The 13904-nt window shown below is 51.9% G+C and overlaps 2 protein-coding genes and 1 long non-coding RNA gene across 54 annotated transcripts in view; 1 reads left to right on the plus strand and 2 right to left on the minus strand.

Moving 5' to 3' along the window:
- The first annotated feature begins 1680 nt into the window (after positions 1 to 1680).
- LOC125919242 (uncharacterized) overlaps positions 1681 to 13904 on the plus strand; it is an 18944-nt gene continuing 6720 nt past the window's right edge. The window contains exons 1-3 of one of the 2 annotated variants that reach the window (XR_007456695.1): positions 1681 to 2095; positions 9843 to 10054; positions 13007 to 13104. This is a non-coding gene — a long non-coding RNA (uncharacterized LOC125919242). Of the gene's footprint in view, positions 2096 to 9631; positions 10055 to 13006; positions 13105 to 13904 lie in introns of those variants that run through there. The other variant, XR_007456694.1, reaches the window with a different exon arrangement.
- STAC3 (SH3 and cysteine rich domain 3) lies at positions 2152 to 8805 on the minus strand. 2 transcript variants are annotated; one of them, XM_049625818.1, is made up of 12 exons: positions 8719 to 8805; positions 7897 to 7963; positions 7361 to 7628; positions 7024 to 7121; positions 6740 to 6812; positions 5745 to 5842; positions 4113 to 4179; positions 3693 to 3742; positions 3285 to 3370; positions 3026 to 3077; positions 2799 to 2936; positions 2186 to 2622 (listed from the first exon to the last, which is right to left on the minus strand). In XM_049625818.1, the coding sequence occupies exons 2-12, from the start codon at positions 7960 to 7962 to the stop codon at positions 2524 to 2526; spliced, it is 1095 nt and encodes a 364-aa protein (XP_049481775.1). In that variant the 5' UTR covers position 7963; positions 8719 to 8805; the 3' UTR covers positions 2186 to 2523. The 2 variants fall into 2 exon arrangements, with proteins under 2 accessions (XP_049481776.1, XP_049481775.1); XM_049625819.1 differs by lacking the exons at positions 6740 to 6812; positions 7024 to 7121; positions 7361 to 7628; positions 7897 to 7963; positions 8719 to 8805 and adding an exon at positions 6073 to 6702 and having other exon boundaries at positions 2152 to 2622.
- R3HDM2 (R3H domain containing 2) overlaps positions 8747 to 13904 on the minus strand; it is a 161456-nt gene continuing 156298 nt past the window's right edge. For 48 of the 50 annotated variants that reach the window (XM_049625814.1, XM_049625811.1, XM_049625813.1 and 45 more), the window contains 3 exons: positions 13449 to 13546; positions 12988 to 13072; positions 11060 to 11919 (listed from right to left, as the gene is read on the minus strand). In XM_049625814.1, the coding sequence (XP_049481771.1) occupies positions 11579 to 11919; positions 12988 to 13072; positions 13449 to 13546 (524 nt within the window). In that variant the 3' untranslated portion in view covers positions 11060 to 11578. Of the gene's footprint in view, positions 8921 to 11059; positions 11920 to 12987; positions 13073 to 13448; positions 13547 to 13904 lie in introns of those variants that run through there. The other 2 variants (XM_049625770.1, XM_049625768.1) reach the window with 2 other exon arrangements.

Here is a 13904-nt window from a genome sequence, read left to right on the forward strand (position 1 = left end):
TTGGGGAGAGGAGGGGGAGCAACAGAAGGACATAGGGACTCCCAGGATGCCCCACACAGCCGCGAGGCAGGCGTGGAAAAGAGGGTCACTCTGTATTCCCCCTCATTCCCCGGTACTGCTCAATCTTCCCACTGTAAGGGGCATTTTCTTTGCCGAGAGCAGGGGGCACTGCGGCGGAGTAGGGTGCGGGCTGTGTCCGGGACCCTGGTAACCCGGCCCCTCCTCTGGTCTGTTTTCAATTCAGTCCGTTCCTTGGCCCAGACTTATGACCTTTGCTGCGTGTGGCAACATCATCCATCACCTAGGCGGCCGTTTGCCGGGTGAGGGGTGTGTGGGCTTACAGAGGGTCGCTGTCGCTTCTGCCTCCCTCATATGAGTCCTACTATCCGCTGGCAGGCCTGGGCTCAACGGCGGGCAAATACTTGGGGGGAGGGTGTGATCATGGGGGCTCGGGTCGCGATACTGGGCCTATGTCCCCACCCCTGGCACCCCAAGAACCCGTCCTTCGAGCTTGGCACAGCCGGCCTCCCCGCCTCTCCCGCCCTCCCTCTCTCGGGCCCTTTGCTTAATTTCCTATTAACTGCTGATAAATCCAATTAAACCGCCGCTCTAATTAGGGACAGCTGCCGACTCCACGAGGCGGGGGAGGGGGTGCCCCCCGAGTGTAGAGGGGGGAGAACAGCAGCTCTCTCTGCTTCTCGGCACCCCCACACCAGCATCGCCGCCCAATGAGCCAGTAAATTGGTTTTGCTTCAGCATTGTGGGGGGGGGCCCTCTCGAGGATTTCGGGGGATCTAGGTTTGAGTCGCTCATATCTCTTGATAAAGAGATACGACCCGAGACCTAGCCTCCCAGCACCGGGACCTCCGACTAACCCGCCCCCCCCCCCTTCCACCACGCCTTTCTTGGTAGGCGTATCCCGAGGAGGGATGGGGGCAAAAGGCTTGATCTGTGTGTGGTGGTGGAGGCGGATGCCTGAGATCTGCTTTTATTCCAGCCCGAGCGTGGTTACGGGGGGGTGGGGGGGGGCTGCCTGAGTCTTTCTTTATGACCCCGCTGCCGCCCCCAGGCGTCCGGGACAGTCAAGGGCAAAGGGAACAGGAAACTGAACCAGGTTCTGCATTGAGTTTTCCTATGTGCTTCCCTACCCCCACTCTGGAAGGAAGGGGGGCGAGTCCGTCCCGGGCCCTTCTCTTCCCCAGCCCAGCTGAGCCTCTGCCCTCCCCCCGCCAGCAGCAGATGGTGCCCGGGCTCCCGCTGCCAACCTTGCTAGGCGGTGCCAACCTCAGGCCTGGCAGACAACGGGCAGAAGAGGATCTCCTGACTGGCGGGGCTGACCCTCCCCCACCCGCCATCAAGCTCCAGACCCTCGGCCTGCCCTACTCCAGGGACCACCTCAGGCTGCCTCTCACTGGTCCGCTCCCAGGTCCCCAAACTCCTCGTATCCTTCAGCTCCCTTCCCCACACCTTCCCGCTCCCCGCCACCTGCCACCCTGACCTGGGCCGGCACATTTGCATATTTGCATATGCAAACAATAACATTTGCATACGGCGCGCCGCAGGGGGGGTCCCCGCGTGAGCCGGTTTGCTGTCTGCCCCGCGCCCTCTCACTCGGTACCTGTCGCAAAGGGCTGGGGCGGGGGCCGCGCGGGAGGGGTTAGGCCCCCCGGCCTCGCTCGCTCGGTTCCCAGAGGACTTGAGGAAGTGTTGTCATGGAGACGGCACGCACCCCACCCCCTCCCAGGCCCAGGGTCTCCGGCACGGTGTCTCAGGTTCTCTCCTTCCGCCCCCCTTCCCCCGCCCAGTCCCTTGCTCTCCAACCAAGATCTTGCATCGCCCCCTGGCGGCCTAGCTCGGCACTGAGCCAGGTTCCGAAATGTGAGGGGGGCTGCCCGCGGCTAACTCGCCTAGAGGTAGGGGGACCTACCCTGCAGCCAGATCTTTCTCCTAGTCGCCAGGACGCGGGGGGTGGTGACTCTAGTCCGGCTCCCCTTTCTTCGCTGACAACAGAGGCCTCGCCTGGCGGACGCACCTGTCTCCCCACCTCCCACCAGCCTCAGCCCAGGTGGATGTCGGGTTACCCGATGATAGTGAGGTGAGACAGCTGGGGAGGATTCTCCAACGCTTCGTAGGTCCTCTCCTCCTTCTCCCCTCAGCCCCCAGTTAAAGAACAAACTTTTCTAACTTTTTTCAAAACTTTAATACATTCGCAACATTCGACAGTTCGCCTCCCACACCCCCAGGGCGCCTCCTAGTGGAGACGCGTTCTTTTTCCAGCTCTCAACGGCTGGGCCTGAGGAGTTGCAGGTGAGGCCGTTCTGGGTACCAGGTATCCAAGGCCCTAGGCCGGGGGAGAGGGGGGGAGGGAACCAGTCCCTTCCCAGAAGGCCCGTCATGCTCTGGCGGGCCTTCCCACCCCTCCCCCCTTCCAGCATAGTTGCTTTCGCCCCTTTCCTCCCCAGCCTCCACTGGGCCTGCCCAGAATGGGGCATGGGTATCTTCGGTCAGCAGGCGCCTGCACGCCTAAATCTCCTCCAGGAAGTCGGTGGGGAACAGCCCCACCTTGCGGCCGGTGTAGACCTTGACGTAGCCGCCGGCTTCATCTCCTTTCTGCACCACTATCTGAAGTATTAAAGGTTTAGAGAGGAGAGGAATCAAGGGAAAAGGTAGAAGAGGAGAGCAGGGGAGCCCGGATTTATGAAGGCCTATCCTAGCCCCGTTAACGGGTTAAGATCTGAAAGGACTGTGGTTTGCCGAGGAATCTTGGGGCCTGAGGTTGGATGGGGCACCAGAGCTACCTGGTCCTTCTTGAGAGTGATCTGCCCTATTTCGCGGTTTCCCACGAAGGATCTCGTTACGCGGTGCACACGCTCTCCAGACCGGACCCGAATGATGAAGTTTGGAGGGAAAAATCCAACCTTTTCCCCTATTTTCCCCTGGAGGAGATGGGAGGGAGAATCAGTCTCTCAATCTCAGATTCTAAACTCAACCCATGTCCCACTCTAGCCTCTGCCATTTCTCTTACCCGCCACCATTCCTCATTGGAGTCATCAATGACTGTGATCTTCTCTCCAGGCCTGGAACGGGAAGGGAGAGGCCTCTGAGAGTTAGGGAGCTTACTTATATATCTGGCTCCGGTCCAGCCCCAACAGGCTCTAAGCCCCTGATACCCCCTTTCCTTTCCCATAAGGAGATGAACTCTCCCCTCTCCACTCTCAGTACTCCCACCCCTATCCCCCCCCCCCCCCCCCCGCCACCCCCCGTCCCAGTCTAAGGCCTCTCACGGGAAATCCAGATCGTCCTTCTCCAGGGCTTTGAACCGATAGAGAGCCACAAAGTAATGAGACTGCTGGAAGCCAGGCTGCTTGTGCTGGGGGTGAAAGGAGGTGATGAGTCTCTGGGCTCCTCTGTCCCACACTGAGGGGCAGGAGTCCAAGGCAGGGGCATTATGCAGACACACTACATTCCAACTCTCTTCCACCTCCTTGAACTGAGAGGATTCTGGGGTGTGTGTGTGTGTGTGTGTGTGTGTCTGTGCGCGCGCATGCGTGCGCACGCGCGTGCATGGTGAAGGCAGGTTAAGGGTGATGGGAACCCATGGAGTAAGTGTGAACTTCTGTGGAGGCCATGAGTGGTGTCAGACCTGGGTTGGGGAGAGGACTGGGGTTCCTGCAGGGAAAAAGGATTCTCACTTTGTCATCAGGTGTCTTCTTTTCAGCCTTCTTATCCCCTTCAGGGTTTCCTGGGATGGGAAACACCAAAATTGTCTCTAGTTCCTGGAGGGTAACCCTCATTCTTTTACCCTTCTGTTGCAGAACCTCTTTTTTTTTTTAATTAAAATTAAGTTTATTTATTGAGTGGGGGGGGGGCAGAGAGAGAGAGAGAGAGAGAGAGAGAGAATCCCAAGTAGGCTCTGCACTGTCAAACCCACGAACCATGAGATCATGACCTGAGCCAAAGTTGGACCCTTAGCCAACTGAGCCATCCAGGTGCCCCGTGCAGAGCCTCTTTTATCTCCAAATCTGCCATGCCCTTTGTCCCTCCATCCCCTGTTACCCAGCCAAGTCCCTGACCCTACTCCATCTCTATGGATGGAGGTGGGTGACACTCACCATCCTGGGGTTTGCCTCCCTCTGGTCTGGCAGACTCTGGCTCCTCTTCCATCATGGCTGCTAGAGGCTGGAGGGGGTACCAGAGTTAGGAAGATGCTCTCTTGGGAACCCATGCTTGCCCTGGCTCTCCAGCCGGGCCAGAGAACTATAGAATAACAGCATCTCAGTGTTGGAAGGAGCCTTGGAAGGAAATACCTGGTTCAACCACCAGCCTAATGCCCAGGCTTCCTGAAAACTTTCTGGCAGGTGGACCATCCACCTTGTGCTTGAATGTAGCTAATGACAAGGAGTCACTACCTTACAAAGTAAGTTCATGCAATTTGAGGGCAATTCCCTAAATTAAAGCTATGTCAATCTCCCTGTAACTTTTAGTAAATTGGTACTGATTTGGCCTCTGGAGCAATATGGAACAAACATAGTCCCCTTAAAGGTCTGAGGGTAGCTGGTAAGTACTTCCTGCATTTTCTTCTCTAATCAGTTCCTTCAAATCACCCCCTCCCCCATGATCCTGATTCCAGGTTTTTTACTATAAAGTCCGCTCCTAAAAATACTCCAGTGTGTAAGAGAAAAATGGGCAGCACAGTTTTTCTAATTCCCTTAAGAGAACCTGAGTGTGCTTGCCTTTCTGGAAGCAGTCAAATCATATTGCTAGTGCCTTGTAAGTCATAGTTCATTCCACAGAAATCTCTTACACCCAACCTCCATATCAACTACTCTGAGGCTAATCCCTAGTTCTGTTTTTGTGCAGTTGATTTTTTTCGATCCAACAACAGACATGTGCATTTTTCCTGACAAAATTTCAAATTATTGGTTTTGGGCTTTTCTTCTAGTCTGTAACATTTTTAAATATACTGTTCAGCATATAAGTTTTCCCTCCTAGGTTTCCCACAAACTTAAGGGATAATACCATTTGCATCAGTGAGAAAAATAGCCACAGGTGAGGACTGAGGACCAAATCATGCTTTTAAGGTATCAGAAATCTCCCTCTAGCCAGACACTCCCTAAAGGACCTAGATCCTTTGGGCATCATCATTCATCCAGTTTTAGGACCCCATCTAACTGCTATCCACATCAGTCCATCCTGGTTGTCCAGAAAGATACAAGGATATGCTAACAAATTCTTTGGCAAACTCAAGGCAAGTCTACGGCATTACCAGTCTAGTAATCCTATTACAGAAGGAAATGAAGTTGCTTTTGGCCACTGGTCTTGAGCATCAGTTTCCTCAACTATAAGATAAATGAGTCAGGCAAGAGGATGTTCATGGACTCTTCGTGGATTTTCATGGACCCTTCACGGCTCTAGAATTCTGATTACTTGGCATGGTAAGTTTTCTTCCCCAAATCCAAAAAGCGTAGCTCTTGCCTCTGTTGTCCAGCAATGCTAGGAGCCTGGGGCCTAGCCTTCAGTTGGTTCTGGTGCTTAATCTGACAGTTTCAGAAGGGAGTTTCTGAAGAACATATACACTATGGCAGTTCTCAACCAGAGGCCCTCTAAGATTGCATGCAAAAAATTTGTCTGTTGCAATTTTAGGGGAAAAGAATCCCTAGCTTCTGTTGGCTTTCCAGAGAGGAGACAGGACCTGTTCCATGGAATCTCTTGAGGGGACCTCAGGAGGAAGATATGGTGCTCACATTTTTCTTATCTGCCTGTCCCTTCTTCCGTTCCTTGTTTGCCATGATCACCCCAGTCCGCAGGGTTTCAAACACAGGATCATTGTGATTGGCAGCAGCTAGTAGGAAGGGAAGAATGAAGCCATTACTGGGGAAGCAGAGAAAGGCTTGGAGGAAAGAGAGACCTCCTAGGTAAGGGAGAGGCGGGATGGAGCATATAGATACATGTGTGCATGTGTGCGTGCGTGTAGGATTAGGGAAGGGCCAGCTGGGCATACCTAGGTCATCAATCTATAAAGCACTCTAAAAACATCACTGGAAATGTAATGTGATGGAGAAAAATACTTACCAGCACTCCTTCCGGGCAGAGCATTCTATGATGATGGAAAGACAACTTTGCTAACAAGTTGCTTGGGAGCTGGGGAATGCTCACAATTACTATTCTCCTTCTAAGGAGAGTGGTCCTTTAACTGCTGGCTTTTGTTCCGCTGAGTGGCATGTGCAAGCTGGGGTGGTGCCACCAGTGGGTTCTTCTTTTTTCCACCCATGCTCCTCACACAGTTCAGCCTCTCCTCCAAATAAATGTTGAGCAAATTGTCAACGAATATGTTTGTAAGAGTTGCCAAGTTATGAATCTGCCCAGGATGCCCACAGCTCTTGGTCTAGCCCTGAGACTGGTATTATTCTGTAACAAGGATGAGGATGGTCCAGAATCCTTGTTCTTGCTTAGAAATGGCTTTACATATGAAGAGTACCGATTTTGCAGCTAGGCAGATGAAGGTTTCAGTCTTGGCTTTGTCTCCTGCTAGCTGTGTGGAGCCCTAGCTTAATCTCCTCTCTCTCGGCTCTAGCACAGGAATATGGACTCTGTATTCAAGATGGCTAAAATATTAGGCTGAGAAAGAACCATGGGAAGTAGACTCTTTCTGTTTCAGAATTTGGCTTCCAAATCTAGAGGTGGTGCTGGGACCACCTCTAGGCTTCCCCTTTCCCTTGGGTCCCCCTGAAGCACTTACAGAGATCTTTGACACAAGCGTACTGCTGGTTGCTGTAGAGTGGGGAGCTATAGGCCCGATGAAAACCAGGGGGCTGTAGGATGGGATGGGAGAAAGCATTAGAGACAGTAAAGTAGGGCCCAGAACCCCATCTCTCCCATGAGTGTAACTTCTTCTTAGAATAAGAGATGGGCTGAGAAAGAAAAAGCAGGGAAATGGATATGACGACTTGGGAGGGACTAGACGGGGGCAGCTGGCAACATGTCCCCTCCCTTCCGCTTCCTCGCTCCCCAGAGCCTACTCACGATCTTGCCGAAGCATCTTTGCATCTCCACATAGGACTGACAGTGTTCGTGGATGTTAGTTTTGCAGTTCTTACAGCGAAGCCCAAATTTGTTGTTGACTTGGGAGAGGGAAGAACACGTGGGTGAGGTTCCTGATCTCCCCTTCCCTTTGTACCAGCGCTGCTACTCTAGCTCTCAGGTCCCTTTTCTGTCTAGGACCCGACACTCTCAGTCTCTAATGTGTTTTCCTCAAGCCACCTCTTGCCATAGCCTGTCAGCTACACGCTCCTCTCCTGAGCCCTTTCCCCCGCCTCCTGCCTTCCACATCACGCTCTCTCCGCTTCCCTTCGTGACTCACGCACAATCATCCGGGCACAGACATCACAGAACTTGGGCTTCTTGAAGAAGTGATCTTTGAATTTGTGAGGCTTATCATTGACAAGCTTAGGAGGTTCTGGGGGTGGTTCCTCCTCCTCCTCCTCTTCTTCTTCCTCTTCCTCATAGATGTAGTAGATGGGCCCACCCCCAGCTCCCACTGCCTCCCCATTGGCCTGGGGCTCTGGGGGAAGCTCCATCTCCTTCGTCCCAGGAGACTCCTTCCTGAATAACTGCTTCAGCCGCTGTAGCTGAGGGAGGCAGGGGAGTGGGGAGGGGAGGAAACCCAAAGTTAAAAGAACTGTCATGCTCTCTAGAGCAGGTAAGGCTGAAGCTAAGCATTTTTCTAGCCTGGGCAAGGGGGCACACCCCAGGACTAGGAGTACTGGGGGCTGTAGGTGCTGGCTGGCGTTCTGCCAATAAAGGAGTCATGAACAAGTGAGATCAATTCAAGCATTCTTCAAGGGCTGCAGTGGGTTCCCAGCTTCCCGCACCCGGTGGTCGGAGGCCCAGACTCACCCCACTTTGCCGAGTCTCTGCTGGGGAGGAGGGCTTGGGGGACTCCAGCACCTCCTTTTCTGTCATCCTGCAAGAGGTTGGACCCACTATGGAATCTGATCCCTGACTGCCATTCTTCCTTTCCTAATTCCTGTCCCTCACTGTGGGGGGGGGGGGGGCGGTCCTTGAAAGGGAGACTTTGGGAGGACTTTGGTTAAACAGAAGTCCTTTGACAGACTTATGAACAGAAAGATTCCATGGAGGTCCATAGAAAAGTGCAACAGACAAAAGAGTTTCCCCGCCAGTTCCTCAAACAGCTAGATACCCATCCTTTCCACCCGGAGGCGCAACCCGAATTTATAGCCCCAACACGGTGCTCAAAGCTGCATGGTTCAGGGATTTTCCTACAGTTTGTTTCTCCTGGGAATCTGTGGGCAACCGAGATATGACACACACCTTCCCAGAACCCCCTTTCTTCAAGAGACTTAATGGGTGGGTCCAGAAGCATGCCTGGAGGGATGGGCTGGGGACATTTGCTTTCCCCTACCCCTTTCTTGAGTCCCTGGGGCCCAGGGCCTAGTTCCCAGCCTGCCTCAGTCCTCAGCTATTTTAAGTTTTCAGAGTAATATGAGCCTTTCCTTCCCTTACTACTCCATTCCCTTGACCCCACCCCCACCCCACCCTCCAATCCTAGCTCTTGTCCTGGAGTAGAGTAATAATTTCACTCCTAAAACCCTAACTACTCACAGGCAAGAGAGAAACGAAGACGTTGAATAGACTACAGATTGGGGAAGCTGCGGGGAGCAGTGCTGGAAATGGACGGGGGATGAAGAGGCAACTTACGTTTGGGATTCCCTAAGTCAGTCCACAGTCTGTGGAGGAAAGAGGGAGCCCCTGGGGTCTTGATGGTGGTGCTGGGGGACGACTGGTCCTCTTCCTTGGGGGCTAAGCCCCCCCAGTACCCTCTGTACTCACAGCGGCTACCCAGACGTTATTTGTAGACCTCCTAGTCTCTCGCCTTGGTGTCAGAGCTGAAATGACAGGGCTGGAGGAAAGTGGACAGCTGAGCGCCACAGCTGACACAGAGAAATTGGACACGGGGAGGTCTGGGCTGGGCTGGACCCTGACTCCTCCCATCCCCCAAAGCCACTGTGTCCTGGTTTTTCATCTACCGTGTACAGGTCAGTTCTGGCTAAATTCAAGGAAGGGCAGTGTCTGTTCAGGCTGCATACTCACTTAGGTGACTTTGGATGACTGAACGTAAAGATGAAATTATAAACAGCCTTCCCCGAGGTCCAAACACCTCTCCAAGTCTACCTGCCCCAGACCTACTTGAGGAACTAGCTTTTGATTTTTTTCAGCCACTGTCTTCCTGTGGTCATGTTTTTACACCCTCAAGCATTGATCTAGCCTCAAACCTTTAGGAAGCAAAGGCTGGAAACTGGTGAGAAAGGAGACTTTGAATTCTCAGAGGTCACCTGTCAGCCAGACTAGATTGCATTCTTTATCCATTGGTGGTTGGAGGGGTACCTTGCTGCCATCCTGAAAGGGAGTGTAGACCATGCATAGTACTGCTTTATTCTCTCCAGTGCCCCCTGAGACATCCTTCCCCCATTCTAAAACCTTATCCCCTGGGTGAAGTGAAGGGACTTCTCTGAGCTACTGAAAAAAGCCAGGTTGGGACTTCCACCTGAGGGGCTGTGGGAGAGAGTAAGGGTCTAATGGTCAGGTAGAGATGGTCTCGTTAACACTGGACAGAAGGCCAAAGCTACCACACAGGGTTTTTTCCTCCTCCGTAAGCAACGTCTGCTTCTGCTTCTCCATGAGGACTGTAAACTTTTGGAGGTAGGACAGCCAAGCCCCACACTTCCTAAATCATTTTGATTCCCTGATTCCACTTCCCTCATCTGATGCCCCAGTATAGGAGCTTATGGGTCAATGAGATATCTGACATTCTTGTCTCACAGGGCTGCGGCCTTCTCCTACTCTGGGTTGTGACATGGCTGAAAGAGGAGTTACTCCTCGGATCTCAAAGGAGGGCCATTTGGAGGTGGTCATGTAGTGCTGCTTTATCCCTTGTATCTGTAAGAAGTAAAGGATTACGTCGGAGGTCGGGTCAGACAAGCCTCAGAGGAGCCTGGCTAGAGATACTGCTACCCAGACCCAAGCGATTTCCAGGGTAATGTACTTTGTCATTTCTGTCACTGCTCTTTTTTATTTTGTTAAGGGGTGGGTGAGATGGAAAAGGGGCTGCTGGATGGCTCTTAATGGCCCTGGTCTGACAGGCTGCACGACAACAGGGCTAGCTTTGAGAAGCCTCAGAGAGAGGAGAAGCTCCATCCATGCAGGTGGATAACGTGTTTTTCACCTTTCTTCGGTTGCATAGGACAGGGACTGCTGAGCATGCCTGGGTAATACAGTATCTTGACCCTTCAAGTTCAACTGATGTAGCTTTTATATAAGAACATCCGTTTCTGTTTGTCATAGAACCCAACCCTCTAGCTTTCATATTATAAAAGGCCCAAGTCCTCCATCCCTGAAGAGTTTTCAGAAGATCGGATGCTAGATACATATCCAGATTGTTGAGGCCACCATCTCAACCTGGTTCTGGATCTCACTCACCCTCCACAGCTCAGCCAGGAGGGCCCGAAATGAGTATCACAGAATTAACATAGTGGAAGGAACCTCAGAGATAAGCAAGTTAGTTCAAGTCTCCTATTTTACTAATAAAGAGTCAGACAGAGGTCAGCAGTTGCAAATGGATGTGCTTGATGAAACCACACTTAGTGGCAGAGTTGGGAGAGCCCAGAACAAAGGTCCCATTAGAGATCCAGCCATCTATCAGAATCACCATGTACAAGGAGGAGGATGGGATGCAGGGAATAGTGTTAGGAAGGTATGTGTGCATATGTTAAAGAAAACATGAAATTTCTCCGACAAGCTGTGGGGCTGTACCTACCTAGGACCTCCAACCCCCACCCACACCGGGTCAGCAACAGAGAAACAGGGACTGACGTCCAGTGACAGATTTTTTTTTTTATATTTAAAAACAAAATCAACCTCCCCCCAAATAACCCCCCAAACAAACAAAAAATCAGATTAAATAAAATTTACAGTGAATATACCCAGCAAACATCTGTATGTGCAATTAAATACTGTCTGTTACTGCGGCACGAACCTCAAACAAACAATATACAAGTGTTCTGGGAGGTGGGGGAGGCCCAAGTTTTAACTCTTTGGGGTTTGGGGAGACAAGATGGGAGAAGTGAGAGAAAGGGGAAATCAATTTTGCTTTTCTTAATTCTGTCCATATAAATATATTCATAAAGACCAGAAATGAAAAGGGAACTTGGGATGGTAGAGATCGAATAGGGGAGCATGGGACCCTCCCAATTCTACCTGACCAAAAAATATGAAAAAAATTAATTTCATGGTGGGAGAAGAGATAAAAAATGACAGAAGAGGATGGGAAGGAGAGGGCAGCAAGGGGGGCCAACCAGGGAAAAAGAAGGGACCCATGGCAGGGGAGCGAGGAGTCCAGTGCCAGTGTGAGTGTCTGTTTCCATCTTCATCCCCACTGTCTTAGGCTCCAGTTCAGTGTCTGTCACCTTTCTTTCTGCCTCTGTCCGTAGTCTGTCAGGATCCCTCGACCCCCTCCGCCCTGCCCCCACCCCTACTGTGCCGGTCCCTTCCCCTCCTCCGTTTATTGGGAGCTGGCTCGCTCCAGGATCCTCAGGTCATAGTTCTTTTTGGCCACTCGAAGTTTGAAGCGACTCACGGAGTTGTTGAGGCGAAGGGAGGCATTCTGGGCAGCCAGGGGGCTGGGAAACACAGCCACGATGGTGTACAAGGCAGCGAGGTCCGCGTGGCGGCCATTCTCAGCAGTCCCACCGTTGTCCCCCCCGCCCCCGCCAGGCAGCCCCTGAGCATCCTTGAGCCACTGGATCTTGGCGCCAGACATGGCAAGCTGAGTGAAGAGTTTGTCCGCCTCAGTCCGAGTGATGCCCTCAGGGAGATCTGTTACCTCCAGCACCCGGCCCAGGACTGGAAGGGGAGGAGAGAGGACATGGTTGTGAGAGGTGACAGTACAGAGGACTGGAGAGCGGCCAGCAGAGAAGCAGGCAGCTGATCCAAGTCTATAGATGACATCCTCAAAGCCTGGCTTTGCCCACTTAACCCATTCCTCCTTCCCCAAATCAAGCCAACACCCCACCATCTAGGCAACTAGGAGAAACAAAGAAACCTTTTTCTTCTCTTGGACCAGAGATGTAGGCAAGAAGAAACTGGGGATCAGAATCCTAGACTTCAGATCTGGAGACCTACACTTCAGTTCTTCCACAAAGTCAGTAACCCAAGCTGAAATATATCGCATAGTCCCCCTCACAGAGGCTGGCCCAAAGAGATCCCTCTTTCTTATCATCTAGGGAAGTCCATTTCCCTTCCTTTCCTAAAAAAGCAAACCACTCTGAACAGGGATAATCGGGTGGGCGCCTGGGTGGCTCAGTCAGTTAAGCACCCGACTCTTGATTTAGGCTCAGGTCATGATCTCACAGTTCATGAGATCAAGCCCTGTATCAGACTCTGCAATGACAGCATGGAGCCTGCTTGGGATTTTCTCTCTTCCTCTCTCTCTGACCCTCCCCAGCTCGAGTGCACACACGTGTATGCTCTCTCAAAATAAATAAATAAACGTTAAAAAAAAAATAGGGGTAATCTGAGAGACCTTGTATGCCTAGTGTGGAAGGCCTGCAAGGGGGCTACTCCCCCATTCTCTTTTCAAACTTCTCCTTAAAAAGGCCTAGGACTACAAGCTAGATATCCTAGATTAGGGTCAGGACCACTCCCACAAGACTCTCTGTTAATAGGCTCAGCACCGTTGACAATTGTTGTTATTCTCAATTTTTACCATCACCTTTCCAAGCACCTGAAATGGCTTGGTAAGGAAGACTGAGGGAGATACTTCAATTCCCCAGTTTCTCCCTGCTCTTGAGTACCAAAGAGCCCTATTTCTACTCCCTACCCTAAGCTGGTTTTTCCCACTGGTCCTGGGCTGGTGATGCAGGCTGAAGGGGTGAGCACCTTCTCTTGGGGATTCAGCGTCTTGTCACTCACCAACGTCTGTTGTCCCCAGGTCAGTGGAGGCAGATTTGAGTGCTTGTCTCTTGCTCCGGTTTCCATGCTTCAATCCACTCTGTCCCTTCAACATTCAAAAGATAACTCTCATCCCAGGTAAACAATACTGACTGCCTTGTATTCTAATGTCTGTCTGAGAGATTAAGGAGCAGTACCCAACCCTGAGAACTCGCCCCACCAGGCAGGCGACTGGCCAGAGTGGCCACTGAGAAACAAAGAGTCCCTCCTCCTTAGCATTGGGGATGGGTGGAAAGACTGAGTGTGGAAAGAGAGCGGCAAGGCATCCCCACTTTATCCATTCTCACTGTGCTATGTCCCCTGTCCACCCCGTTGGTTGAGGTGGATGGCATAGAGATGGGGCCATCCTGGATGGATCCTCCTGGATGGGGTGGGGTGGGGAGGACTCTGACGGTCCTCAGGCTGACGGTGGACACCCTCACCTGATGTACCGTGTACGTCGACTGGCCATGGAGCAAGGGAGGGCAGATGGACAGATTGTACTGTAATGGCTGGCCCAAGAGGGAGTAGCGCCCATCACCTAGGGAGGAAGAGCAGATGGTTTTCTGGGAGTTAGAACTTCATGGTATGACTTTTAGGAAACTTTAGAGGGCTTTGGAGATAGATGGCAACAATGCATTCTATTCTTACTTCTTCTATGATAAGAGTGCCCATGTGACTGACTGAAGAGTTGTCTCTCTTCCTAAACCGCTTGGCCCTCAGCTGTGTATCTCATGCAAATGGGGCTTTTAGGTTCCTTTATTATTAAAGAAGGGCTCTGTCCACTGCAGACAAAAGGCCCAGGAGAAAATCTATAGACCCTTATGAATATGTTTCTTTCATTTCTTCCTTCCTTCCTTCCTTCCTTCCTTCCTTCCTCCCTTCCTCCCTCCCTCCCT

Source organism: Panthera uncia, chromosome B4 (assembly GCF_023721935.1).
Source record: "Panthera uncia isolate 11264 chromosome B4, Puncia_PCG_1.0, whole genome shotgun sequence".
Classification (NCBI taxonomy): Eukaryota; Metazoa; Chordata; class Mammalia; order Carnivora; family Felidae; genus Panthera; species Panthera uncia.